This window comes from Opisthocomus hoazin, chromosome 5, assembly GCF_030867145.1.
Source record: "Opisthocomus hoazin isolate bOpiHoa1 chromosome 5, bOpiHoa1.hap1, whole genome shotgun sequence".
NCBI classification, from domain to species: domain Eukaryota; kingdom Metazoa; phylum Chordata; class Aves; order Opisthocomiformes; family Opisthocomidae; genus Opisthocomus; species Opisthocomus hoazin.
Genome location: NC_134418.1, coordinates 69555949 through 69582731, shown reverse-complemented (window position 1 = coordinate 69582731; position 26783 = coordinate 69555949). Strand labels below are relative to the sequence as shown.

The window sequence follows — 26783 nt, the reverse complement described above, 5'->3', positions numbered from 1 at the left end:
ACAAAATTTCATAATCTCAAGAATCAATTTCTACTGCTATCTCCAAGTCTCTTATGATTACTTTTTTCTACCTGGAGTAGAAACTCAGGCTATTCAAAGCCCAGAATTTACACCTGACTGAATTAATGAAAATTGGAATATCTTCGAAAATATTAGGAAAGTTAGGGCAGGTGAGAAACATATCCATGCAAATTAAGGTTCTTGTGGATAAGCAGTAAAGAAACGCACACACCCTTGCATTACTTTACATTGCAAAATTGAATTTTGGTTTTTTGGTACTGAAGAGGATAAAGCCTGTAGTTCAATACAAGGCTTCTGTCTTTTATTTTGTTTTCCAAAATAGTTGCCTTATTTAGTTCCTCCATTTTCTTAGAGTAATCTGAAGCTAAATTGTTTTCTGCATGATCACGGAATGCTTAATTCAAGTCCACCCAGAACGTCTGAACATCGCAAACCGAAGTGGAGTGTTCAGTAGAAATCTGACAGATAAATGTTTCAAATTACATCAGGCTAAAATATGAATGATTGTTGTTTCGGTCTACAATTCTCTTTCCATTTTTTTTATAACTTATTAGCAATGGATGGTACATCATATGAATATGAGGGTATTCTTACCACTGGAAAACATGCCCAATAACTTGGTATTGAAAGCAATTGGACATTTAGATTATTAACACATCTGAGATCATAACACAGATTTTCCTTTTTTCTAAAAGCTTTAGCTGAACCAAATAAGAAAAAGAAACCTGATATTTTAATATTTCTTTAGCTGTGTTTTTTGTAGGTCCTTAGATGTGAGCTTAGGAACCAAAATCGCATGCTTAAGGTGTTTCACTTTTACCTTTTAATCTTCCACCAAAATCAAGTTTAGTCATGACAAATTGATTTTCAAAGCATTACACTGTTTATTTCAAGCTGATGACTATCCCCCAAGAAGCCTGAACTGTAGCCTAGGTTCTTCCTCCCTTCCACAAATTGAAATAAAGAAAATAAACTTAAGGTAGACAGAATGATCTCAAGGCCGAGTTCAGAAGTGAGAAGTAGGAGTACGTGCCCTTGATGTTGATCATTAGATTCTAGGAACTGAATTAAAAATTGGGGGAAAAAAATAAATCATTGTTCGTCTGCTGTTTCTTGTGGAGTGTTTTGTCTTAAAAAGGAGTCTGTTAGATATCGTTGTAAGATTGCACATTATTTTACAATCAGAAGCTTATCTCAGAATTATCTGAGAAACAGTCGAGATAGATTTTTCCTTTTATTAAAATAAAATCTTAAAAAATAAGAATAAGGTTTGAATAATCACTCTACTAAACAATTTTTGTCAGTTGTTTTGTTATTTATTTATGTATTTATGTATTTATGAACTGAGCTTGGTCTCAGTATTGTTTTTAAAAATCTGCTGTTCACCATGCATGAATTCAAAAACGAACACAGCTCGATCCAATAATCTGGGAAGGGTCACTCGAGCTATCTGCTAATGTCTGTACTGTAAATGACATTGCCTTGATTTCAGTAAAAAGGAACTGACAGAGGCACACAAAACACACAACATGACTTCTCATTTTTACAGCCCTGAAATTAAGTAAATGCTAAATTAAAACAGTAAATAGTCCATTTATAGGAAAAAAACCCCACAAACAAACTAAGCAAAGCTCAGACCTTGAAAGTCTGCCAAGTTTAGTCATTAGCACTTGGTATGCTGTGTTAGTTCCAGGAATCAGATGGTACCAGTACAACTTCAGATGGTGCACTTAACACTTTGCTCAATTATTTTCAATATTCTGATTTCATGTCTGTATTCTTTGTATGCACTCTGAATGTTCTGCATAACACTACATATACAATTATTTTCTTCTAGTTGCAATTGTTCTGTGAAAGCCTGAGCACAAAGACAGAATATTTTTCTGTAAATTGGCACACAAATGTGGAGATTGTGCGTGCAACGGAGATAGACTGAGTTTAGTAGAGAGCGCCAACTGTATCTGTTAACAGCAGTCTTTTTTTAATATTACACCATCAAAGAGTTAAAAGCAGTTGTGATTGAGTCCAGCCATTAGTGGCTAGCTCACTAATGAAAACCAACATGAATATGTTAAACTTCTTGAATTTTAATCAGCAAAGCACATAAAACATTTAAGACTTTAAAAATTAGTAGAAGACAAAGAATTACAAATATAATCTATTTTTATATTTATCAAGTACTTTTACCCAGGAAAAACTTTTTGGAAGGCTATTTTTTTCTCCAGAATATGTTTTCCCCCTTGGTTTATTTTGGCTTTGTACTATGGTTATTAACGAGATGGTAGTAATGAGAGAAAAGAGAGAATGTTGATTTTACAAGGTCTCAGGCTGTTGATGCTATTGAATGCCTGATTCTTTGAGCTTAAAACAGGATCAGCACAGAAAAACAGTACTAGAGAAGGCAGAAAATGCAGCTTCTGCCTCTGGGAAGGTTTCACTTGTACCTAGTTGCTACAGAAACACAAAACAAGGATGTGAACTTATGAGCTATTATCATACCTGGCAAACTCCTACAATTGTTGGGGGCTGTTTAGGATAATGCTTTAGGTCAAGAAGTCATAGCAGTGCTCATAGCAGGTAGAGTAGTCCAGAGCAGACAAACCAGTCTCTTCCTTGATAATGGTAAGAGATTATCTTCAAGGCGAAGTGAAAAACCAAACCAAAGCAAAACAAAAACCCCTAGCAAAAAGACCTTATAACAGATCACTTCTGTATATACCTTTCATCAATAATTATTTAATGCTCATACATTGGTTAAATTAAAACTACCGTCCTCAGCATTGCCTCCTGAGTGGAACAGTGACTCGTGATGCAGATTTAGATATTCATATTCTCCATGGCCATGGATGCTTCCAACATCCCAGCGTTCATCATTTCAATCTAAGCTCTCTATGTAAACGTGGTAAGTGGTGTAGACCTAGTCTGAATACTATTTTGCAGTTTATATAGAATATAAGCATGCTTTGGATTTAGATTTTTGGGACCACAGACCACCACAAAAACTGGAATAGCAGCAAAGTCACTCCTCAGGAGTCCTACTGTATATGTATGATGTATGGAGCATTAGAACAGATTTCTCAAAGAAGAAAGCTTTCAATTTCTTGTTTTCATGGAAAAATATAAGCTTAGGAAAACAGGATGTATTGGGGAAATGTGCCAAAACATTTACTGGGATAGAGTTACTGCCTCCAAAAGCAGGCGTTTGGTCAATAGGGAGACAGCTAGTCACTTTACAATAACTCGCTTACAGCAGTGGAAAATGCAGGAATCCCAGAGTCAGAGTCATTATTTGATCAAAAATTTCTGCATCTTACTGGCGCACCAACAGATTATTACTGGACTGACAGCTCCAACAGATCGAAATGATCGATTATTCCCTAAATCTTGCTTTCAAAAAGCTAAATTTACTTCAGTCACATTTTAATTTCCCAATACTTCTCTAACAACATGGATTTTATAAAAATAATTTTTAAACTGTTCTAGGTTATATGCATCAACCATGATATTATTTTGGAGAGCGATACTTATGTTTGCTTGTAACTGACTGAAATTTCCCTTTTACTTAGTCAAAAATTAGAAAGGCTTTTAGGATTTGGTCTTAAATGATAATCTGTAACTATAGCCCTAGATTAATTCACATGTAGTAATGCTACTGGCTTTTATAAATGTCTAATATTAAAAAAATGGCATTTTTGCCACTTTTATAATAAGGGCAATTTGTCACTAGACAGAAGTTATATCAAATAATACAAAAAGCATGGCAGTTCGAATATCTGACTGAAATTTTTCTTTCTGTTGAAAGCTAAAAGCTTTCTCATTCATGAAGTTATGTATGTGTTTTCCTATAAGATTGATTTTCCATGATGTAGGAGATAGAACTGTTTGTATTTTTACTTTAGTTTTCTTTTACATATTTATCAGAAGAACCAAAAGAATAAAAATAATCAATTCTGTAGTGAACTATCTCCACAAAGAGTACCAGACTTACAAAATTGAAACTTACTATGGTTTAGCAGAAAAACTATTCTTTTATATATATATATTTTTAAGGAATTATATTTCACAGAAAATAGCTTTAGTTTAAGGGCAGAAGTAGAAAAATTTTTCAGTAGTCACATTCCTTGACTGAGTCATCTCACTAGTGCATTATAATTTGTGAAAAAAAATACTTTTATATTTATTTGAATGCATGTGTCTGGTTTAACAGGTAATTTTTAATAATTAAGGCATATAAAGACATATATAGATGTAGAAATGATTTTAAATAAGCAGTTTATGTGAACTATTGCTTTTGTAAGTTTTTCAGAAAGGGATATTTTCATATCATATGTAAAGATGAAGATTTTTGATACTCACTTTTCCATGTATTTTTGCTTTTCATGGAGCAATAATCTCTCCTAAAAAAGATCTGGATAAGCATTTTGCCTTTTCATTTTAGTACAGTCTAGCTTTTTGGGTGCTTTTCAACAATTGTAGATATTTTGGGTTAACTCTAATGCCTTCAGAAAAAAATGCAACTTTGCAGAATATATGGAGCAGATAGGATCAATTCTGCTCTGAAGAAAGAGGTGTATACACAGTGCATTTTACTATGCATCACTTCATAGCTAACTTAAAAAGTCAGAACAAAGTCGTGAGACAATCCTGAGATAAAGGTTTTCTTTTAACAAGGTCCAGAGGCAAATGGTGTTGCTTCATCATGTATATGTCTAGTCTTTGTAAAGACATTCTGTTTAAGACTCCGTTTGACTGTCTCTAAAATGTTATTTTCAGATATTGCATACCTTTTGGAATGACATTTACATTTGGTAGGGTTTATTGGGGTTTTTTTGTTTGCTGTTATTTCTTTCAGAAACACATGGGTTATTGGTGTCAAAGTTTATTAGCTGAGTTAAGTGTCTTTGAGGGCTATACTCATATATGCAGTACAAGTATGCACTGTTTTGATATTGTTCTTTCTGAAGGGTTTATAAAGATCATAGTCTGCCTTAATATCCCTTACACTGTTAGATTTTGTGTGTTTATGTTCCATACAGGTAAAGGATGTGGAAAATATTAGTCTCTTACTGCTTTTGTCAAAGAAATTGAATTAGAAATTCAGTATATAAAAATTGTCACATTCTTTTAAATATACCTTTCCCTAAAAATTCCACAGATTAACAGTTTAGATTAACTTCTCCCTCCCCCTTACCTTGCTAGATTTACTAATGCCTGCAAAGCTCTCACGCTGTGTTTCTGCACTGGCACTGTCTGGGATGAAGTTAATTTTCTTCACAGCAGCCCACCTAGTGCCATGTTGTAGACTGCTGACCCAAGACAGTGTTGGGTTTTAGCTGTTGCTGCTCAGTGCTTGCACAGCATCAAGGCCTTTTTCCCACTCTGCCCCTCTCAAAGCAGGAAGTTTTGAGGGGAAACGGCCAGGACAGCTGACCCAAACTGACCAAAGGGATATTCCGTGCCATAGGGCGTTGTGCTCAGCAATAACATCTGGCATGGCCCTGTTCAGTGTGCTAGCTTCCAAGAGGCTGCTGGGCATCTGCCTGCAGATTCCTTATGGAATTCCTTCTGAATTCCTGGGGGGGATGAGCAAGCAACTGGGTGGGCACTTACCTGCCATCCACCACAGTTCCTTAGTAAGAACTGAAAAAAAATGGGCAATGTCAAATTTACTAGGAGTGAATGGTTCTAATCAGTAATAATGAAAATGCTTGAGGTTTCTTTTAGCTTTCCTTGAACAATAATGAAGCTGCGCTTTAACCACATGGTCTAAATGCTGCTCAATGTCTATACTACTTTTTCCACCAGAGGTCCCAGGGGAACGTAGCAGAAAGCCATCACAGCTCTTTTCTGGAAAGAGGGTCTTGAAGTTAAAATACCCAACAAAACAGTGCTATTTCAATGTCTAACACAGGAATTGTATAGTATCTGGATTATGGTATGCTAATTTGTACATGCATAATTAAACAGCCTTTTTAGTGCCAGTTACTTGATCAGGGAATAAGTTAAATTTTCTCTTTATAATGTTGTTTCACCCAGGAGCATATTTAATCCCAGAGAAAGCCACATATGCCTATGGACGATACAAGAGTCTTTTACTATACTGTTAACTCAAAAATGACAAGTCTGTTCTTCATGTGAAAAGTTACCATAGAGGAACAGTTAATATTGGTGTGTGATACAGTAGTTTCTACCTTAGTTCTTAAGACCAAATCCTAAAAGCCTTTCTAATTTTTGACTAAGTAAAAGGGAAATTTCAGTCAATAGTTTAACCGAGAGTTTTGTTTATTTTGAGCATTGTTGCTAAAACTAATAATTTTTTTTTTAAATAAAAAGTGAGCAATACTCAGGTTGTTTTGTCTGATTGAGAACTAAACTAGCCCTTTGTGATTTTCAGCAAGCAGTGTTTCAAATACGCATTAAAATGTGTGAAAGGTTGTGCAAACTATGACCTTTTCAAAACCGCTGTCGCAGTGATGCACATTTCCTGCTCTTGGTGACACTGTGTAACACATTTGGCAGAAGAGAGGATTGCCTGGTGTGCTGCAATTGAAAAGCAATCAGCCATTTGAGTAAAGGTCCATGGATCTGTGATGAGGCAAACGTGTCCTTTCCCATTTTTTTTTGGAGGATACACTGTTTACCACCGGTTTGATGTTAAATGAATAATAAACATTTTTCAAAAGGCAAAGACGATATCTGAGAAAGAAAAATACAGTAAATGCTAGGTACAACTAAGGATTTAATTGAAAGTAATGAATTGTGGGCTTGAAACTGCTCGAAGGACATCAATCTATAGTTACACGTAGACCCAGCGGTGCTTTGGTTCCAAATCTGTTCAGCTGTTTGTTTCAGATCTGGATATGTTTTCCATTCTCCTGCGTAAGGCAAGTATCGTGTCTTGATTCCACAGACAGTTTTACCAATTTAATGGTCACTGGTTGAGCGATAGGAGGATAATCAGCAAGGGTTTTTTACAAGGCTTGGTACCTAGGCAGAAGATTGCCTTCTTGGCGTGAAAGAGACTTTGGCAGCACTTTCTTGGTTCCCACAAGCACATGAACAGTCCTAGCCGGGACAGTAACTTCACCCAAGGGAATCTGCAGACCCCTGGGCCAGGAGCTTGCACGCAAGACCCTGCTGTCTGGGCGCTGGGCCCGGGGCGAAGCATTGCCCCGCAGCACTTCAGTGGCAAAATCGACTTTGGTTCAGGCAGAAGTCTGGCCAGGGTGCTGCTCCAAAGGAAGGGCCATGCAGTGGAGCTGCCACAGTCATTTCTCATGCTCCAGTATCAAAGCAGGTGCTGCGTGAGCGAGGAGGTTTACAGAGGCAGGGATTTGTGGAAAGTCTTCTCAATCATAGGGGTAGAAGGCCAGGCAGCTGCTGAGCCTCCTGCTGTGGACTGGGGCAGCACTGGGGCACTGGGGAAGGAGCAAGGCCGTCGAGCATCAGCGGGGGGGGAGCAGGTGAAGGCTCTGGAACGTGAGAAAAGTTTCTGCTTAATAAGCAGAAGATTATTTTTATTTACGTAGTGCTGGCGGTGTTTTCATTTCTTCTCTTTTTCTGCTGTGGTGTTTTGGTCGCTGTCTTCAATTTGATTCGAGCTGGAGAGGTATGACTTGATTTTTTTTTTCTCTTGTGGAGGAGCTAAATTCTGTGAAATTTTCTCAAGATAGCTGCAGAGTGTTAGTAAGAAAAGGGGGTTCATGCGGGCAAAGATGCTAAGCTGACCATTTCTGACAAACAGATGCACTCGTTTGGGAGATTTCAGTATTTCAGGTTAATGGCTCGGTATGCAACACTTCCAAATCGTTTTGGTGTTACAGGGTTTTTCTTCTTTCACTTACTGTAGTTTGGCATGTTTATTCCTTTAGAAGTGTGTCACTTTCTCCTATGTTGTTCCTAATTTACCTTTACAGGAGAATAAGAGAGTAGTTGTATCTGAATACACAAGACAAGCATTCTCCTAAATGTGTTTAGCCTGACTTTTAAGGTAAAAAAAAACAAACCCCACACGTGTAGTCATAATGTCCCTGTCTATCTCTGTTAGTCCTCATTGATAAATGTTGAGAAAACCAGAAGACTTCAATCAAATTCTGAGTATATGCAAATCCTTACAGTACTTCCAGTCCCCCTGCGAAGTGGGGAGAGCTTTTTTTGTGTGTGAGTTGGGGGGTCGGGCAGGGCAGAGTAGAGGAGACGACAGTACAAGACCCAGCCAAAAATTGACTGCAGGCGCAGGCAAAGTGTTGTATAACGTACTGCAGCTTACTTGGCTGATGCCAAAAGAAGACCGTGGCACAACAGACTGATGTTCAGCCCTGCGTGTGATGGACTGTCACCCCACTGGGTGGGAACCGCGCTGCGGGGCGCGAGCTGAAGGTGGTCCTCGCCAAGGGCAGGGGCTGCAGCTGCAGGTGCTTGTCCTGCCCATGTGGTGCTTGATTTTGGCTTTTCTCTTCTTTTCACCTTCCCATCTTCGAACCACTAGCGCTGCAGATAAGAACTTCTGTTCTGCCTTCGTCTCTGAGAAACTTTGAAGAGATCCAAACTGCGGCTTTCAATGACAGCTAGGGCTAGCAGAGTTATGGGAAAGAGTACGCAACAAGGAATTGCTTGACAGTGGTTAAGAGGAGCTCTTTCTGGTGTGGAAATAGGAATAGGTCACTATTCTTCTATCTTCTTCAAAGCAGGTTTGCACCTCTGGTCTTGAAAGCGTCCTGGGAGGAAGGATAATGTTCTAAAAAAGTTTATTTCTGCCCCTGAATTTTTGAAGAGGTCTTGCTGTACATCTATTTTACACTTGTAAATCATTGGAAAGTAGAAAATACTAATTTTAAGTAAACCTCACCTTGTTTTATCTCTGTGCAATTATTAACTTGAGCCCATAATTTTAATCCTACTTTGTGGTTTAAAACTGTCCCTCACATTTTCATAGAATAGAGTCATAGAATGCTTTGGTTTGGAAGGACCTTTAGAGGTCAATTAGCCCAACCACCCTACAGTGAGCAGGGACATTTTATCCAATTATTTTTTTTTTTTTAAGTCAATATGTGCAGGCATTTTGTTGTAGTTGATTAGAGCGTAGCAAGGTCTCGTTCCTATATAGTGGTCATCTTTTGAAGTTCTTTCTGCTCCTATTTCATTACCTTAACATTACAATCTTACAGTCTTATACCTTAACAGTGCAAGGCTGCAGAGTCCCTCAGACTTGTTCATCTATAATTCCATATGCTGTTGAACTCCTCCTCAGAAAAACTCTTCATGTAATCAGCCTTTTATGAATACTCTTCCGCCTTTATGAGTGTGGATCTATGCCAGGTGGCACTTCACTATCTTGTTTATAATTATTGTATTCAGACTCAACGACTGTGCTTGAATTGCTACTGTAACAATTTTCCCTGTGGTGATGGACCATAATTTTAAGACTTGTGCCTTCCATGAGATTTTTTCCTTCTTATCTGTGAGGTGACAAGTCTTAGTTCTTTCTCCTCTTCTGAAGTTAATTAGACAAAAAAGTGGCTCTTTGTTTCTGTGAAGAACAATGAGCTTTGGACTTGACTGTGGTACCTTGGGTATTTTATTCTTGACTTTGTTATGCTGCAGTCAGGAAAAATGTGACTATTTAAGTAGTCTTTCTCAGCTATAATTTCTTGCCATGGCTCCCTCTTTCTCTTGTGTTGTGCTTCTGCCTCCTCTACTGCATGTAGACAAAGAACTTCAGAATGTATTGGACAGTTAATTGATTTTTTTCTTTTTTGGGGGGGAGGGGTTCCTGTGCTTAAACTTAAGCTTCCAGACAAATTGAGGGGAAAAAAAACCAAAACCCAAAAATAGTTGAATGTAAAGAAATGAGAAAGGACTTTTAAGTTGAAAGACTAGAGAGAAATCTGAGTTTGATCTTACTTTGACAAGAATGTCAGATTGGATTATATTTAAGGCTGGGTCATTAAATGTTTGGGTTTTGAAGGTGATTTTTGGAGCTCTTGAGGTATATTTCCTTCTACTTCTATGAGCTTCATGTCATAGATAGTGGTACGAAAGAGTTTAAACTGAAGATGCTCTGTAATCATCTAGGAGTAAGTCAGTCACAGAAAAAGAAAAGTGAATAAACATGGAGCTTGAAATTATATTTTTGTCACTTTAAGGATTTGTAAGAAATACTAATGTGTCTATATAATTTATAGAAGACACATTAAAATTACTTTGCAGGCAAATCCATGAACATGAGCACAAGTAAGAATCATAACATCATAGAATACTTTGGGCTGGCATGGACCTTAGAGGTCATCTAGTCCAACTCCCTGCAGTAAGCAGGGATATCTTCTGCTAGACCAGGCTGCTCAGAGCCCAGTCCAACTTGGCATTGAATGTTTCCAGGGATGGGGCCTCCACTACTTCTCTGGGCAATCTGTTCCAGCGTTTCACCACCTTTATCATGAAAAATTTCTTGCTTCTATCTAGTCTAAATCTATCCTCCCTTAATTTAAAGCCATTGCTTCTTGTCCTATCACAACAAGCCCTGCTGAAAATATTTTTTCCATCTTTCCTATAGGCCCCCTTCAGGTATTGGAAGGCTGCTATAAGGTCTCCCCACAGCCTTCTCTTCTCCAGACTGAACAGCCCCAACTCTCTCAGCCTGTTCTCATAGGAGAAGTGCTCCAGCCCTCGAATCATCTTTGTGGCCCTCCTCTGGACCCGCTCCAACAGGTCCATGTCCTTCTTGTGCTGGAGACTCCAGAGCTGGATGCAGGACTCCAGGTGGGGTCTCACCAGAGTGCAGTAGAGGGGCAGAATCACCTCCCTTGGCCTGCTGGCCATGCTGCTTGTGATGCAGCCCAGGATATGGTTGGCCTTCTAGGCTGCAAGCGCACATTGCTGGGTCATGTACAGCTTTTCATCCACCACTACCCTCAAGTCCTTCTCGTCAGGGCTGATTTCTTGCCACACTACCGCCCTGCCGTAGATGACCATATTCCAGAGGTCCTGTCTCTTCAGAAAGACATCTGAAATACAAATTCCTTGTAGTGTGTACAAAAGCTTGGCTAAGCTGGTTACAGTTTGGAATGCAGATAATTTAGTCAGTTGTTAAAACTATATTGCTTGCTACAATATAGGCTCGTACAACAAACAACCAACTAAAGATGCTACAGTTTGAAATCAAGGCAAGTGCTATGGTAAGGCACTCTAATACCACATTTAGAGAAAACATTGGTAAGGAGAGTTCAAAATCCTTTGTCTTTTAGTTTATTAAGATATGTGCTGTTAGTTATGTGGGAGAACTTCATTACCATAAGCATTACATTGACAAATTATGAATATTTTTTATTTACTCTCTAATAATCCACTGTTTTCTTTAAATTCTTTCCCCTGCCCAAAATATTCGTGACCAAGATAAAAAATGCTAAATTACTGACGAAGTTCATGTAGCAAGAGTGCTGGGTAATGAGTAATGTAGAGTTAGTGTCATGTTCAATCTGTGTAATTGCAAGCTGTTCTTGCTAGTGTTATAAAAATTTGTTGAAGAACTGCTGTTAAAATACTACTGCTATAAAAAAAGAAAGTCTAGAGGTTTTTTTAATATTTATGAACAGATACATTTCGTGTTGAGGACATGTTCAGTTTTAATGCCCTACCAGTGTTAATAGTAGGTGGTGATCAATCTTCTTTTCCTCCTTTTATTTTTAAACTTTCTTCTCCCCACTACTATCCCCAAGATATTTCTGCCTCATGTGAAACTTAAGGCTACACTAAACACTTACCAACATTAGGATTACAGTCTTGGTTGGGCCTTTAATAGATAGTATATTGAACAAATATACAACTGTAGAGTTGGAGTTATCATTTACAGAATCCTTTTAAATAAAAGGGGGCGGGAAACGGGATGGGACATGGACTGTTGACCTCAGAAATCTGCATCAGTTATTTGTACACAAGATATGGATGTGTTGTCTCCAAAAATAGCTACCACTTTGTTTTAGATGACACGAAGATAATGTTGGAAGTTATGGTAGAGAGTCCAGCACAGGGCTATGAGGATGGTGAGGGGACTGGAGCATCTTTCCTACGAGGAAAGGCTGAGGGAGCTGGGCTTGTTCAGCCTGAAGAAGAGAAGGCTGAGAGGGGACCTAATATATACTTACAAATATCTGAAGGGTGGGTGTCAGGAGGATGGGGCCAGACTCTTTTCAGTGGTGCCCAGTGACAGGACAAGGGGCAACCGGCACAAACTGAAGCATAGGAAGTTCCATCTGAACATGAGGAAGAACTTCTTCCCTCTGACGGTGACGGAGCACTGAAACAGGCTGCCCAGGGAGGTTGTGGAGTCTCCTTCTCTGGAGATATTCAAGACCCGCCTGGACAAGGTCCTGTGCAGCCTGCTGTAGGTGACCCTGCTTCGGCAGGGGGGTTGGACTAGAAGACCCACAGAGGTCCCTTCCAACCCCAAACATTCTGTGATTCTGTGATTCTGTGAAACCGTGAATGCAAATTATGTTGCCAGTGAAGAAAAGAAAAAATACAAGTGTTTGACGGAGGGCTCAACATACAGAAAGCCTACATGCATTCCAGCCTAGGTGCCAGCTGGAGAACATGATCATTCACTCTCCAGTGAATTTCCAAAATTTCCATGCTCAAAGTTTCTCTTAGCTGTTTAGTTAAAAGAAAAAGTACATATTCCCATGAGCCTTTTGCATGCTAAAACATCCGCTTAATTCCCAAGTGTAAATGATGCAATCGGGGCCTATAACTTGCTCAATTCTGGGTGCTATTGAACTGGCGTTTAGCTAGGAATCACGTATGAGGAATCCTAAGTGACAGCTCAAAACTGTACTTGTTACAATTTGTCTTAAAAGCCAAAGCAATTTTGCTTTCTCAAAAGTAAAATTTGAAAAGTAAAAACCCTTCTTGTGGTTTGTTCTTTCATTTTATATCTGTTTAAAGTTTCAAGAGAATCTGAAAAACCTGTGTGGTTGCTTTGGCTGTCTTAGCCAAAATAAATGTAAATAATTCCTGACTTACTTACAAATTGAACAAAGTGTATTTTGTTTTCTGTACTACTTTAGACCCTCTGAGAATGCATAAGTATAAGCCTTTTTTGGCTGAAAATTCACAGTATGCTAATATAGCTAATATGGGTACACACTGTCCTGTTGATGTGTTGTGGCACTTGACAAACACAGACTTACCTATTATCGCACAAGCAATACCAATTAAATTGCTGGAAAAAGATTAGCGTACATGGGTAGATTATTTGTCATCTTGATTTGCTTGTTCTCAGTCTCTTAATATTGAATATGCTAGGCTGCTTATCTACTAAATTACCGAGTTATGTCCAAATATAGGAACCTAAGTTCATATTTGGCTAGTTCACTTTCTAAATCTAAACACTTAGATAGAAGAACAACCTTCAGAAAAACTTGGTGGTTTTTTTGTTTTATAACTTGGAGGGGAGGTGGTGGTCTTCTGAATGCATGATGCATCCTAAGCAATTTTGTCTCAGGAGACTTACCTACATTGGCATGAAAAATAGGAAAAAAACCCCCAGACCAAAACCAAAAAAACCCTTCAATTATCACTCTATCAAAAGTGTACCTTCATTAATAATAATTCCAGGTAAGTGAAGTAGTAGTGGCGATATCCTGAGCATCACTGTAATAGGTGTTTCATGAATGGGCATCAAGTCACAGCCCATACGGGTTTAAAAGATGCTTTCTTGTTTGATAATGACAATATTCCTGTAGCTTTTTGCCTAAACAGGAAGCTGCTCAATTCCAAGATAAAAATTGCTGATTCCTAGAGGAATTACCTTTTTTGGAAACATAAATTAAAATGAAGGATTTGCCAGATACAGCGATCCTTGAGGCTGGGCTGGAACAGTGAAAAGCACCAGAAGTTTGTTTTGTTTGAGGGCTTGTTTATACACTGAGTTTTCATTCCTCCTGCCATGGTACAGACAGGAAGACAGCTGCAACTTGATGAAAAGCGTATTAGGTAAGAGTCCTGACTACCCTGCAATACCTCTGCCAGTTAGAACAAAAGCTCAGGTCTCTAACCAAACACAGTGGACCAGGCCAATAATGAAGCTGTGCTTTACTTGCCCTTATCAGCTAAACCTTGTTACGATTACAGAAGTTCTTTGTGTATCAGATTTTTATCTCTGTGTTTTTAAAGATTTATTTGGCAATGAACTAAGACTTGGAAGATGATGCATTTGTCTAAACAAAAAGGTTGCTGGCATTATTATATCATGCTATATGGGTGAAGCATTTTGCATTTTTTCAGCTCTGACAACAAAATGCTAATGTTTTTTAGCCATAGCTAATAAGTGCCCTTTACTTACTACGGTTATTCAAAACATCTGGTATCTGCTTTGTTTCACTGGCTTATTCGTCTGTGAATTAGAAGTCTAGGTGTCCCGATATTTTATGACTAATTTCCCAGAAATGTAAAGAGGAAACATAAGTATCTGTGGAAAAACTTAGTAATACTTACAAATAGTTCTGTGCAGTTGTTTATTATTCAGTTGCAGAACTTAGTGCTTTATCCCATACTTAGGTGAAATTAAAAACTCCAAGAAGTCTGCACGTGCCCTGCACCTTTTGATAATTTGATTTGATCCTCCACAATAAAGTTAGTATTTTGACTTAACTGATGAAGGTCAAATCCATGTCATCACATGTTGGTGGTCTTAAAATTCCTATATTTCTGTGTCACTAGCTTATTTAAAAAAAAAATTGCTTGTGTCAAAGCCCATTTATTTTTATCTCACAGTAGCTATTTAATATTCGTTTATTTGCAGTTTCAGAATTTGTTTCAAATTTATATCAAAGTTATGTTTGTGAACATTTTGTCACCTCCTTTGAAATTGCACAGATTTTATTTATCTTTACTAAGTTTGTGGACTTTTTAAGAATAAAAGTTTGAACTGTTTTTTTCTTAAATGTGTACTATAAAACACTTGGAACACTGCGTAGCTGCTCCTTTTCATCAAATACATTAGAAGATCTGTAAGTCCCTAAACTAAAAATAGCAAAGAACAGTGCTTGTTAAACATGCTGAAGGCATTAAAAATAGCTGAACTTGAGGAAAAGGCTATGTCTGAAGAAAGAATCCTGCCTCTGTTGAGGTCAATGGGAATTTTAGTATCGACTTCAACAGAAGGAGTTGTGTATGCAGTGATGTATGCAAATATATGTATTGTTTTGGAATAGTTAATGGTGTAAAATTGAGACATTTATAAAACATTTCATAACAAAGTAATATAGTTTTTCATTAGGGCAAAAAGCTTGCTTGTTTATTGATGTACGTGATTGGTATATGCTGACATATACTAATATTATAAATATCAATATATATTATGCAAATCTTTCTTCCTCATCTGAAAGTAGTTGTTTTGCATTCAGACATCAGATTCAATTATAGCACTGAAATGAAGCGCCAAGTGAAGGCTTAAATAGATTTCTACTTTCACAGTAATGTACAGTGCTGTGCATTGTTGGGTTGCCACACACCTCTCAGTAATTCAGAGCAGTTATCAGATTGAGATCTTTATCTTCCAGTTCAGAAAGCAGAAACAGTAATGATTTATGGACTTTGGCCTCAAGCTGCAACAGTTCTATGACTTCAAAGTGGTCCTGTAATTCTGTAATGTGCATACATGACCTGTGCTGTAAAGTACTCTCGGACATTGCAAGACCTTATTTGATGTCAGTGGTAGTAGAAGGGAATTGGAAATATGTTAATTTCTGTCAGTTAATGTCAGTTGCCTGTGTATAGAGGTGATGTTAATTTCTGTCAGTTAATGTCTGTTACCTGTGTATAGTGGTGGTACATTGGCACAAGGAGTAGTTTTTTAAAAAAAATTATGGGAAATTTTTAATGTTGAATTGGATTTGCCCATTTCACGTCTGTTTGGTGCATGAACAGTTAAAAAAAACACCATCAGCTTGGCCTATACTGCTTCATCCATGTGTCTAAAAATGACGGTAATGTAGTTATATCAGTTATAGAACAATTGAGGTGAATATGTAGTCCTCTCAACTTTGTGCTCAAATTGTTATAAAATAATACAGCAAAAGGATTTGTAATATTAGATCCAAATTTCATGGTTGTATGCTTTCTGTAGTACATTTGTCTGTAGAAAATTTGTGCTGTATGAGAAAGCAAAGAATCAACGCACTGTTGTCTTAGGTCTAATAGTGCTGTAGGCTTAAGAAGAAAAAGCGTTAAGAATTTACTTCTGCCGCTGAAGTGAAAAACATAAATTCTCAGTGGTTAGAAGCAATGTGCATCCAACTATGGTATTGACATGTTAGCTCTTCACTACAGAAAATGAGTCTAATACTACGAAATTACAGATTGCTATTTGTTTGTTCATACAGTTTTTTTTATGGGACAGCCAAGTATGATTCAGCTAGGCTGTGAGGATCAGGAGAGTATTGCAAGGAATTAGAATACTAGGTGTGTATAGTATTTGGAGATCAAGTTCTTGTTTGTTCTGCACATTAGGAGTGTACAGCAAGAGAATAAAATGAAATAATTGTGGAGGGCAGTGTCTGTTCCCCCATTTGGAGCCATGTTAGAATTTTTATTTGGAGCCATTTTAGTATTTTTCTACTTAATTTAGGACACAATTATGGTATCAGAATACCTACATAACTGAAGATTTGGTAATTGCAATTGACAGTTCTCCCCCCCTCCTCCCTCCCCTCCTTGTCATACCCTTTCCCTCGCCAACAAGTGAGTGCATAGTTAGTTCTATGACAGCCAAGATGGAAACTGAGGATGTACTAAGGAAATATCACTGTGCACTTAACTTCCCCTTTCACCTAGAGATCTGCTACTGACCACAATACTTGTTTTAGATGCTGGCAGCATCACAGATAGGATAGAAAGTGGACAGATGGCTTTAGGAGCCTGATGTAGATAATCCGTGTTTTAGGAGCTGGAGGGAGTTGCAGCCAGCAGAAACTCCTTTACTTCTGCTGCAGCCCTCTTAAAGCTCTGCTTGTTATCCAGATCTCATTTGTCTCATTGAAATACCACTAGAGGCTCATTAGACTTCTTCTAGCTACCACTAAACTGATATATCAGTCCTGCTCTTACACGGTGCTCTGTTCCCTGAAATGTCATTGTCTTGCCACCACAGAGGTGTTGGTTAGGAGCCTTGACCCAGCTTTAGTTATTCTTGTGCTTCAGTCTTGATGTGTGAACGTCTATTTTCTCTGCCTGTCAGAGTTCAAGGAGCATCTGGACAACGCTTTTAGTCATATGGTTTGGTTTTAGGTAGTTCTGCAAGGAACAGAGTTGGGCTCCATGATCCTTATGGGTCTCTTCCAACTCGAGATAATCTATGACCTAAATCTTAGAGAATGCATTCTTCTGTTGCATGCAATATCCTAGCAATCTTAAGGTGACAAACTTCAATATAGATTTAAAAAGACTTGATTTACTATGAAATTTCATTAATGAAAAGTAAATCTTGTCTCGTTACTAGATGTTGCTCTTAATTACAGTTAATCTAATGCATGACAATGACTAAAAGTATAGCTAACCATGATAACGAGATTAAATTTGTTTCCTTTCAAGCTGACCTATGTTAAGCACTAGTCAAGGATGTAACAAAGGACGTAGTCTCTCTTTGTTTGCATAATATAATCCTTTCTGTATCTTGCATGCAATTAAACAGAATATAATTAATATCTCAAAGCTACTTTTTTTTATTTCAGGGTATGTGGGTCAAGATGGCCAGTTCGGATCATGCGAAAACAAGTACTGCGGCCTGGGTAGGCACTGCGTCGAGAATGGGGAGACTGGCCAAGCTGAGTGTCTGTGCATGGAGCAGTGCAAGCCGCATTACAAGCCCGTGTGCGGTTCTGATGGAGAATTCTATAAAAACCATTGTGAAGTGCACAGGACTGCCTGTCTGAAAAAGCAAAAGGTCACCATTGTACACAATGAAGATTGCTTCTTCAAAGGTAAGCACGACTGAACAGTATCTGGAATATTGCTACCAGGTATGTGTTTTCAAGCAGTTCAATTAAAGCTCAATAGAGGCTGCAGAGAGTGTACAGTGAAAAATGACTCAAAAAGTTAATACAGTAAGTATCTCGCTCTAGAGAGTGGATTTTTTTTTTTTTTTTTTTTTTTTTTTTTAATGCAGTGCTCTGGGCAATCACCCCTTTTTAACCTGAATAAAACAGTTGTCACTTGGAAATTAGTCCACAGCAGCTTGCCTTACAAATGTGGCTGTTGACCTCATTCATCTGAATGTACTTACATTCCCAAAGCCCAAAGGATATTAATCTCTGTTACACGGAAAGTAGAATTTAGGATTTTAGAGAGGTTTTGTAAAGCTGTGGGACCTGTGCTTTTATTTGGTGTTGAAGTAGAAAGACCAGCAGCTTGTTCATGGCTAATTGGTTCTTGCTTGCTTTGAATTTGCACAGTGAAGAATTTACTTGCATATTTACCAAAGCATGCAAGTTTAACTACTTTTTAATCTTCTGAATGCCGAGAGATGCCAACCTGAATGCTGAGAGATACACCTTACATTAAGCATCTTACACTGAAGATGTCTATAATTGCAACTTTCTCTTTTTCATGTAATTTCAGCACACCTTGTAGGTTTCTGGAACTCTGCCAATACAGACCTTGATTAAGCATGTTTATGAGTACTTAGACAGATTTGCAGCATGATTTTGCAGGTTAAAACAGGCAGATGGCTTGGGAGGGGGGAAATATTTTTATATAAGACAGTTTTTAATAAGTCTACTTGTGGGTTGAATTAATTCATATTCTTTTTAAAGACTGTCCTATTTTTGTTAACATTGTTATATGTTGTGGATATCGTTGCATTCTCATCGACAGAAACTAATAACTAGTATCACCACAAAAAGAAGTCTACTAAAATATTTCTTTTAAAGGAAATTCACCCTTGTGAGGAATGTTCTTTTAAAGTTCAATATTCCACTTAAATTTGAATCAGAATTTTCAACATTGTTATCTAGTAAAAGGTTACTCAAATGGAACCAATTTTAAAATTTCCAAAGGTGAATTTTTCGCTACGTTTACGGTTGAGGAATTATCCTTTAAATGAAAAGTTTGGCTTTTTTTTACCAAATCCAAACATCCCAAGTCATGCACAAATACCTGTCTTCATAATTATGACGACTTTTACAGTAGAACAATTGAATACTGGGGGGAGGGAAGGGAACCCAGCAAGAATTATCTTTTCTGAAGAACTTAAAGAAAAAAAATACTGCTTGCACAATTGGGCTTTATATTAGTTTCTTGCTGAGTAAATGCAGTGACTGCCAAGGTGAAGTACCTTTCCTCCTTTGCTTCCTTCAACAGACGTGTTAAGCCCAGCAAGTTCATAAAAATTTGTTAAGGGACTGAGGGTCATAGATTAAAGGAAGTGTGTGGAAATCTTATCATGGGAAATACACTTTTAAGTAATAGTAAATGTTTAAATTTGTTCAAAACTAAATGTGGACACTGTATAAGATTGATATATTGTCACAATATATAGACTTTGAGTAGCCTGTGTTCTGAAATAGTGGGAAAATTAAAATTTGATTTTAGCAGTATAGCGTATGGCACTTTTAGGGAATGGTTTGTGCAATAATAAGAACATGAATGCTTCTGCCCTGTGTCTTAACAATCACAATCTTTTTTAAAAAAAACTAGGAACCATGTTTTCCTAAGTAGGTTTTAAAAATAACTCCAAACCAAAACTCAGCAGATTTTTGTTTTAGATGATGCCATACTCTCATAGAACAAATGACAGTAACAAACACTAAAATATTTAAATTTATGGGGCTAATTTCAGTTCTTCAGTGTGCTACATACAGTATAAATAAATTCAGAGTGTGTTTGTGAAAAATTATAGTGTTTCTTTTTCTGAGGGGGAAAAATGCTGTGAGATTTATGTACTGAAGTGGAAACTGAGACAGTACTTCAGCTAGAAATATCATCCAACTGCTGCCTAAAGTTTTGTTAGCTCATCTTTACGTTTCAAATTTACCACGTTAGTTTCGTATCTGTTGTAGTGGACAATGGAATGTTTGTATTGTGTTCAATTTCAGACACCTAATTTAGATGCTGGATTAAAAAGTACGTTTCTCCTTTAGTCAGTGGCAATCTTCAGAAAAGGACTAGGGTATCTAAGTGATTTGCTCTGAATTACCTTCGGAAAACTTTTATTTATCAAGATACTCAAATCTTCTAATATGGGCATTATAACTAGATGCCTACAACTGTAAAGTATTTAGTTTTCTTCTTTCTCATCTTATGTTGGCTTTAGTGGTGTTAAACACAGGAGACTAGGAACAGTTACTTTTCCTTTATTCTATTTGGTATATACGGACCATACCAATCTCAATGTCTACCTCGTTAACTTCAGCTCATCCATTGCTGTAGTACAGCACAGTAATGTTAAAGCATAGCTGCCATTCATGGCTGTTTAATGTCCTCCAACATTCACTGTATCTATATGGTAAAGGAGCAAAAACATTGCAAACTGTTTTCATGTGATTCCTTTCTTTTACAAAACACTTCTGAGCTAGCCACTAGTAGATTGCCTTCAGTAGGGCTGAAGTCCTGCCAGTTATTTGGTCAATAATATTAAAAAGCTAATAGGAAAAAACCCTCAACAGTGGGACGCCTGAACAGAGAAGGTGAACTCCATCACAGCTGATGGTGTTAGAAGGGCACTGCCACACATCCTCCTTGTTATTTTAGCTGGCATCCTCTAGCACAAATGTTCTCACTTTAATGAGCTACTTCTGAGACCAGGAAAATTCAAAGAAAGTCTTACATTCAGAAAACAAATATTCTGAGCATTTTTTTTCTTTAATAGAGGCTAATGTGAACTGAAGGGGCAGCAGGGGAACGTGGTTCAGTATGCCTACAACATGCTAATACATGATATGGTAGTCACTGACAACGAGTCTATGTATATGATAATTGCAATTAAAGATTTTTGTGTTCTGGTTTATTGCTAATCAGTTGATTTTCAGATCAAACAAATGTGGACTTGGTCACTTTTTTTTTGTAGATTTCATCTGGTCTAAGCTTTATATTTATCTCTAGCAAGGCCACGCTTTGCTTTTTTTGCATTTCAAATCCTGATACTGGATTGATTTTTTCTTCTTTTTTTATTTTCTTGGGGGGAGATATTTCTTCCTGTAAAAATTTTAGATTGGATATTGAGGTCAAGATCAGAGAAGCTGAGGAAGAATCTTTATTTCAAGGAGTAACCTTACCGGAAAATATTTTAGTATTCTGTGTCTGGAGAAAACAATTTGTACGCAAATGTTCTATATACCTGATTAACATAGCAGCTAAGTAGCTGTTATTAGTTAAATAATACATCTTGTAACCAAATGATTTATAGTTGATCTCAAACATCATGAGTTCTGTTCAACAGTTTGAAAATTGATCTTTTAAACATGATTAATACAGTTAAAGTATTGATTTGTTAAATGAAAGACATCTTTGGTTTATGTGTTGAAACTCTGTTAACATCACTGAGAAATGTGTGTCTTACCTAAGCTGTGTGTGAGACAGCATAGGCACAAAGCATCAAATCCTTCCAAAGAGCCATGTCAGAAAGATTTGTTAAATGTGTTTTGAGGTAGTGAAAGCTGCCTGTGTCAAAGCCATACTCTCCTGTTATGCTGTTTTTCTACACTAAAACTCTAGGTTCTTGTCCCTTACCTGCCTTTTATGTAGATTATTTGTCACTAAATCTGTTAGTTCCATTTTTCTTCTTTCGATATTTTTTTCCTCTGTTAGTCCCATTACAGGTGGCTGAATGGTGCAGGTAAACTTGGAACAGTTAATAGAATATGTGAAATGTTCTTCCCATTTCTGTGTCTGACATGGGCATGCTCAGATTCATTGGACTCCTTCGTTTTTCATTGTCACTTGCTGTGTTGATTTCCCTACACTAAAATAAATCATAAATTTTCAAGAAATATGAGTGGAACACAGGCATAAACCAGTAACTGAAATTGAAATTTTTAAGTATCTCTTTGTCTTTCCCTGACAATGGAGGCTGTTATGCAAATTGTACATTTTTGACATGGATCAAGGTAATGGCCATCCTAAATTAGAAATTACTTTTTCTCTACTCGTATTGTAATATTTCCATCAGTTGCTCATTGGCATGTCAAGATGTCTTGCTTCAGACACTGAATGGTTTTTCCTAATGTGTTGGTTAAATGTTGACTGTGACCTTTTGAATTACTCGGTAAACTGTCTCAACTTCCTCTGGCATAGAGGCAAAATGTATTCTGCAGAGAAGCTTTTAGATCCATAAAGGAAATCACATTAGAAGTATTTTTTAGATATGTCAAGTCCTGTATTTCCCGCCTGTGGAGTCCAGTGGCCTGTGACCGGGTGTTTGTGAATGCAAGTTCCACAGTCACTTTCAGAGGTGGTCTCAGGACTTAACTATCTAAAAATGTTTTAAAATATTTAAGATTATTCTAAGAACTTAAGAGAACTCTTTAGGAAATTCTTGGTGATCTAAAGAATGTTCTGTCTAAGAATTATCTCAAGTTATTCTTTCAACTGAATATTTAAACAGAATAAGGAGAAGATGAGAGAAAAGGGAAAGCAAGCAAAAGGGAATAATGGAACAAAGGTAAGGAGCAAATATATCAAGGAGAAAAGAGGAGTGGCTAAGTCCCAGGAAGGTGAGTTCAATTCTAGGAAGAAGAGGAAACATAAATGATGAACTAAAGAATATACTAGTGACAGAAATCAACGTTCAAATCTTAGATGGTTCGCTAAATCTGGTATCAACAATGTGAGCTGGGAAGTCTGATATGCTGATGCCATTCTGGTTTGGCACTGCTTTTGCTGGCTTGCTGACTACGTAGTTCTTTGGCTGGGTGGCCTCTGTATGCTCTCTGCTTCCAGTGTCCTGGATACTCTCAAGCCGTACACTCTATGTTTCAGAGCAGCTTAACGTTTTGTGTGAGAAAAGAAATCTGACCATCTGGCTCACACTGTGCTTGATACAATTGTATTACGCTTTGTTGGCTGTCACTTGCCGTAGCTTTAACAAGTCCCAGAGAGCAGTGATTCAAAAGGACTAGAATTGCTTTGCTTGGTGCCTCCACCACTGTCTTCGTTCTGTGAAGTGGCAATGTGAATTTAATGTCTTTGTGCCAAATTTAGAAGTCTGAAAGCATTATTCTTCTTTGGCTTCTAAGAAGCTCAATTGGACTCTTGTGTGGGATGACATACTGGGTGGTGAATGCTCCATACTGGATGTCAAATGAGCTTCAGTTATGTTTCCATTTTTGTGTTAACTTCAATTACTTAATTTTCGTAAATCCAGGCCAGTAAATCTAAATACAAGACTAAAATTTTCCCCATGACAGACTTCATCTTATGTTTTGTTTGCATCCTGAGTATCTTGTGCATATTACATTAAATCTATTTCTATACACAGTGGTACACTCAATCATTATAACAAACAACAAGTTACTAGGAATCTTCAGGAATGTAACACATACTCCTGTGTACTGTGACTTTTATAGAATATTTCTGGAGTAAATGTTACTTCATAAGTAAGCTTTTTACTTATAGGTATCTTCTGTAGCATCCTTATGATATTAAAGTTATTTTACTTTTTTGTCTTTCTGTTTTTTTGTCATTTTTCATCTCTAAATCTTTTAATCTGATAAACAGTCTGTGAGCTTCATATTTCTTACTACTATTACTAAAAAGGCTGGATTTCTAAAGACTGCTAGAATGTTTGCTTTTCAGTCTTCTCCCAACAGAGAAGGTAGAAACTTAGGTAAGAAAGTTTGCTACTGATACTAAGTTGGTCAGGGCAGTAAGCATAAGAGTCGACTATGAACAAATTCAAAAGGGGTATGTGCAAACTGGAAAAAGTTTGGAAGATGTCAACATGAATTACCAAAAGTACTGAACTGCTCATCAGGAATAGGAAGGAGGCTTACAAAATCATCGGAGCATGCTGAGGGTCGATATGAGTAGACTGCCTTGTATTCAAGTAAAAAAACTACAAATTATCAAATAATGTAGTAGGAACAGATTCAAAACAAGCTTTGGTGTTTGTTTTGTACACAGCAGATCTCATCAGTAAAAGCAACATAGGATTTGACAAGCAGACTTTGCAAATAATAGGGGAAAAGCTATAGGCTTTTTCTTTTGAAAGAAGGCTGGGGGAAGTGAGTTGAACTAAACTAAATCCTAAGAGTAGCCCACAGAAAAGATCTAGAACACTGGTCTAGCCTCTCCCATAACTGCAACAGATTCAAAAGATTAGTTCAAAGATTTTTTGGGTTAGGGGGGTGTGTGTGGGGGGGGGGGGGGTTAGGTGTTATTTGTGCCCTGGGTGAGTGTGGTCTTCACTGGTTCCCAAAATATTGACACATTCATTTAGAAGCAGTGACATTTATTTAATCTCATTTGATGTTCATATTCTTCAAAAGCAAGCACATAAGTCTTCATCATCTTATCAATTTCGCTTCAGGAAATATGTCATCTGGTCTTAAATATAAATCTTGAACGCTCATTATTTAATGTTGATCATTAGCCAGTCTTTCAAAATAAATTTAGGATAAGTTAATGAGTGACATTCTGGTGCAGTGTTCTCGTTGCAAAAGAACTTTTCTAAGACATCTTTGCATTTTTTTCTGGCCATGACTTGGCTTCCCTGTTGAAGATCTCAAAAATGTTGTTATAGTCTTTCTGAAAGCTTGGATTCCTGCAGATAGTGTACACTCTTAAGTTTGCTGCTGATAAACTGTCAAGCTTCAACTATCACTCCAGATGTATATTCAACATAAACTCGATTATGAAATGAAATATGCAAATTTTTTCAGAACTCCAGCGGAAGACTAAGAAGAAACATGTTTGATAGAGCATAGGAATTATTTGACTTATCTTAGGAATTCAACCCACGGTCTACATATGTTCACTTTAGTGCAATGCTTATAATTTAAGATTGATTCAAGTTTGACTTCATGCAGGGATTATATATGTTTTTAACTATTAACATTAGTAATTGCACATTTAGAGAGTGGTAAAAATCACTGTTGAAGTCATGTATATACTCTGCTGCTTTCAACATTTTGTTGGAAAGTGATGCTCTGACCAATGGAAAACTGGTTCTTTTTATTGCCCTTTGAAACCATGACCTAAATATTAGCACTGTATCTCTAGTCTACTGTCCCCCTATGATTCCTTTTCTTGAGTTGCATTGCTTAAGGGATTTGGAAGACTGTAGTCTTTCCTCAATATTCTGTGCAAGATTTGTCACAAACATCTCTCTTAAATCACCCACAATTGTTTTAAATTGCCTAAAGTAACAGGGATGCAAGGTCTACATGTGTAAACTCTGCTACTGAGTCTGCAGAGTAAAGTTGAGCGCAAGATAGTTAGGAGAACATGCAAGTAACATGCTTAATTTAAAAACTGAACATTCAACATACCCTGCGTTCATTTCTGTAGGTGATACTGTACCAACTTGCGTTCATTTCTGTAGGTGATACTGTACCAACTTGCAACTAAAGCCTAGAACTCTACTCTTTTTTTCCTCCTTTGAATCAAATCCATGCTTTTAAAATGTAGGATGGGGCAGTGACAAGCCTCAAACACATTATAAAAGTAGGAGGTTTTTTTTTGACTGGCTAAAGACATACTGCAACGACATCACTTATTTTCAGTAGCTGAAGCAGTCCAAATCTTTGTATATTAATTCCTTCAACACTGGAATAAATGTGTTAATAAGCTCTAAACCATTATGTATTCTGTATTCATATAGTGATGAGGAATTGGTATTCTCTAGTTAATCTCTGCACAAAACTTAACGAAGTTTAAAATTGCTTGTAGGGGCATCAATGCTGTTTGTTACCACACAAAGAAATGGGTCTATGGACATCACAGATATTCACTGGTAGAAGAATTTTAATTTTAAAACTTTTACTGCTTCCAGCAGTGATGTTAAATCTGTTCAAAGAAGCTGCATTTATACTGAAAGCTGCATTCTAAAGTCTCTATCAAGTCACTGAATCAGGCAAGCAACATTTTAAATGTCGATGTGATTACACAGATTGTCTATTTTCTTAGTGTATATTGCAGCTCAGTGCCTCTTTGTGATAATATACTTTACTTACAGACAGTATGAGCTTCAGAAATTTGAGTGAAACTACAATTAGTGTTTTTGGATTTGGTGGGTTTTTTTTTTCCTCCTCCTTCTCCAAGTAAATGGGAAAGAGTGCTTAAGGGGAGAAAAAAGAAATAGTTCTAGTGATTTTTTTTGGCTTAAAATGGAGATACCATGTTTGCATGAGCAGTTTCACAAATGTTTACAACTCCTTCGTATTTGCCAAATATAGTACAATAGTTCTTCCAAATTAGTATACCCAGATATTATTTACTAGAAAAAGAAAGAACTTCGAAATCTTTTTCATCAGATATACGTATATTGCTCATTCTTGCTCTAAATTAAGCTACTCTTAGACATTGTGGTCTTTATGTATCGAATGAAATGTCTCATTCACCTTCTACTATAAAAAATACTGCATAAAGTTCAAGTTTGCAGTTCAATTTGCATTTGGTTCAACAGTAGTTATTTCTAAGTGTTATTTATAGAAGCAGATGGTGTGCAGCTCTCTGTTTTATTCCTTCCATACAAGGGATGATGATGGGAGAGGGACCCTGTAGCATAGGACTGATATGAGGAAATGTTAAAGGAACGAGCCAACAAAGTGCCC

General features: G+C 37.2%; 1 protein-coding gene across 3 annotated transcripts in view; it reads left to right on the top strand.

Moving 5' to 3' along the window:
* The window catches only part of FSTL5 (follistatin like 5), a 318510-nt gene that overhangs the window by 78887 nt on the left and 212840 nt on the right, over positions 1–26783 (top strand). For all 3 annotated transcript variants that reach the window (XM_075421652.1, XM_075421651.1, XM_075421650.1), the window contains one exon: positions 17748–17996. In XM_075421652.1, coding sequence (XP_075277767.1) covers positions 17748–17996 — 249 coding nt within the window. The remainder of the gene's footprint in view (positions 1–17747; positions 17997–26783) is intronic.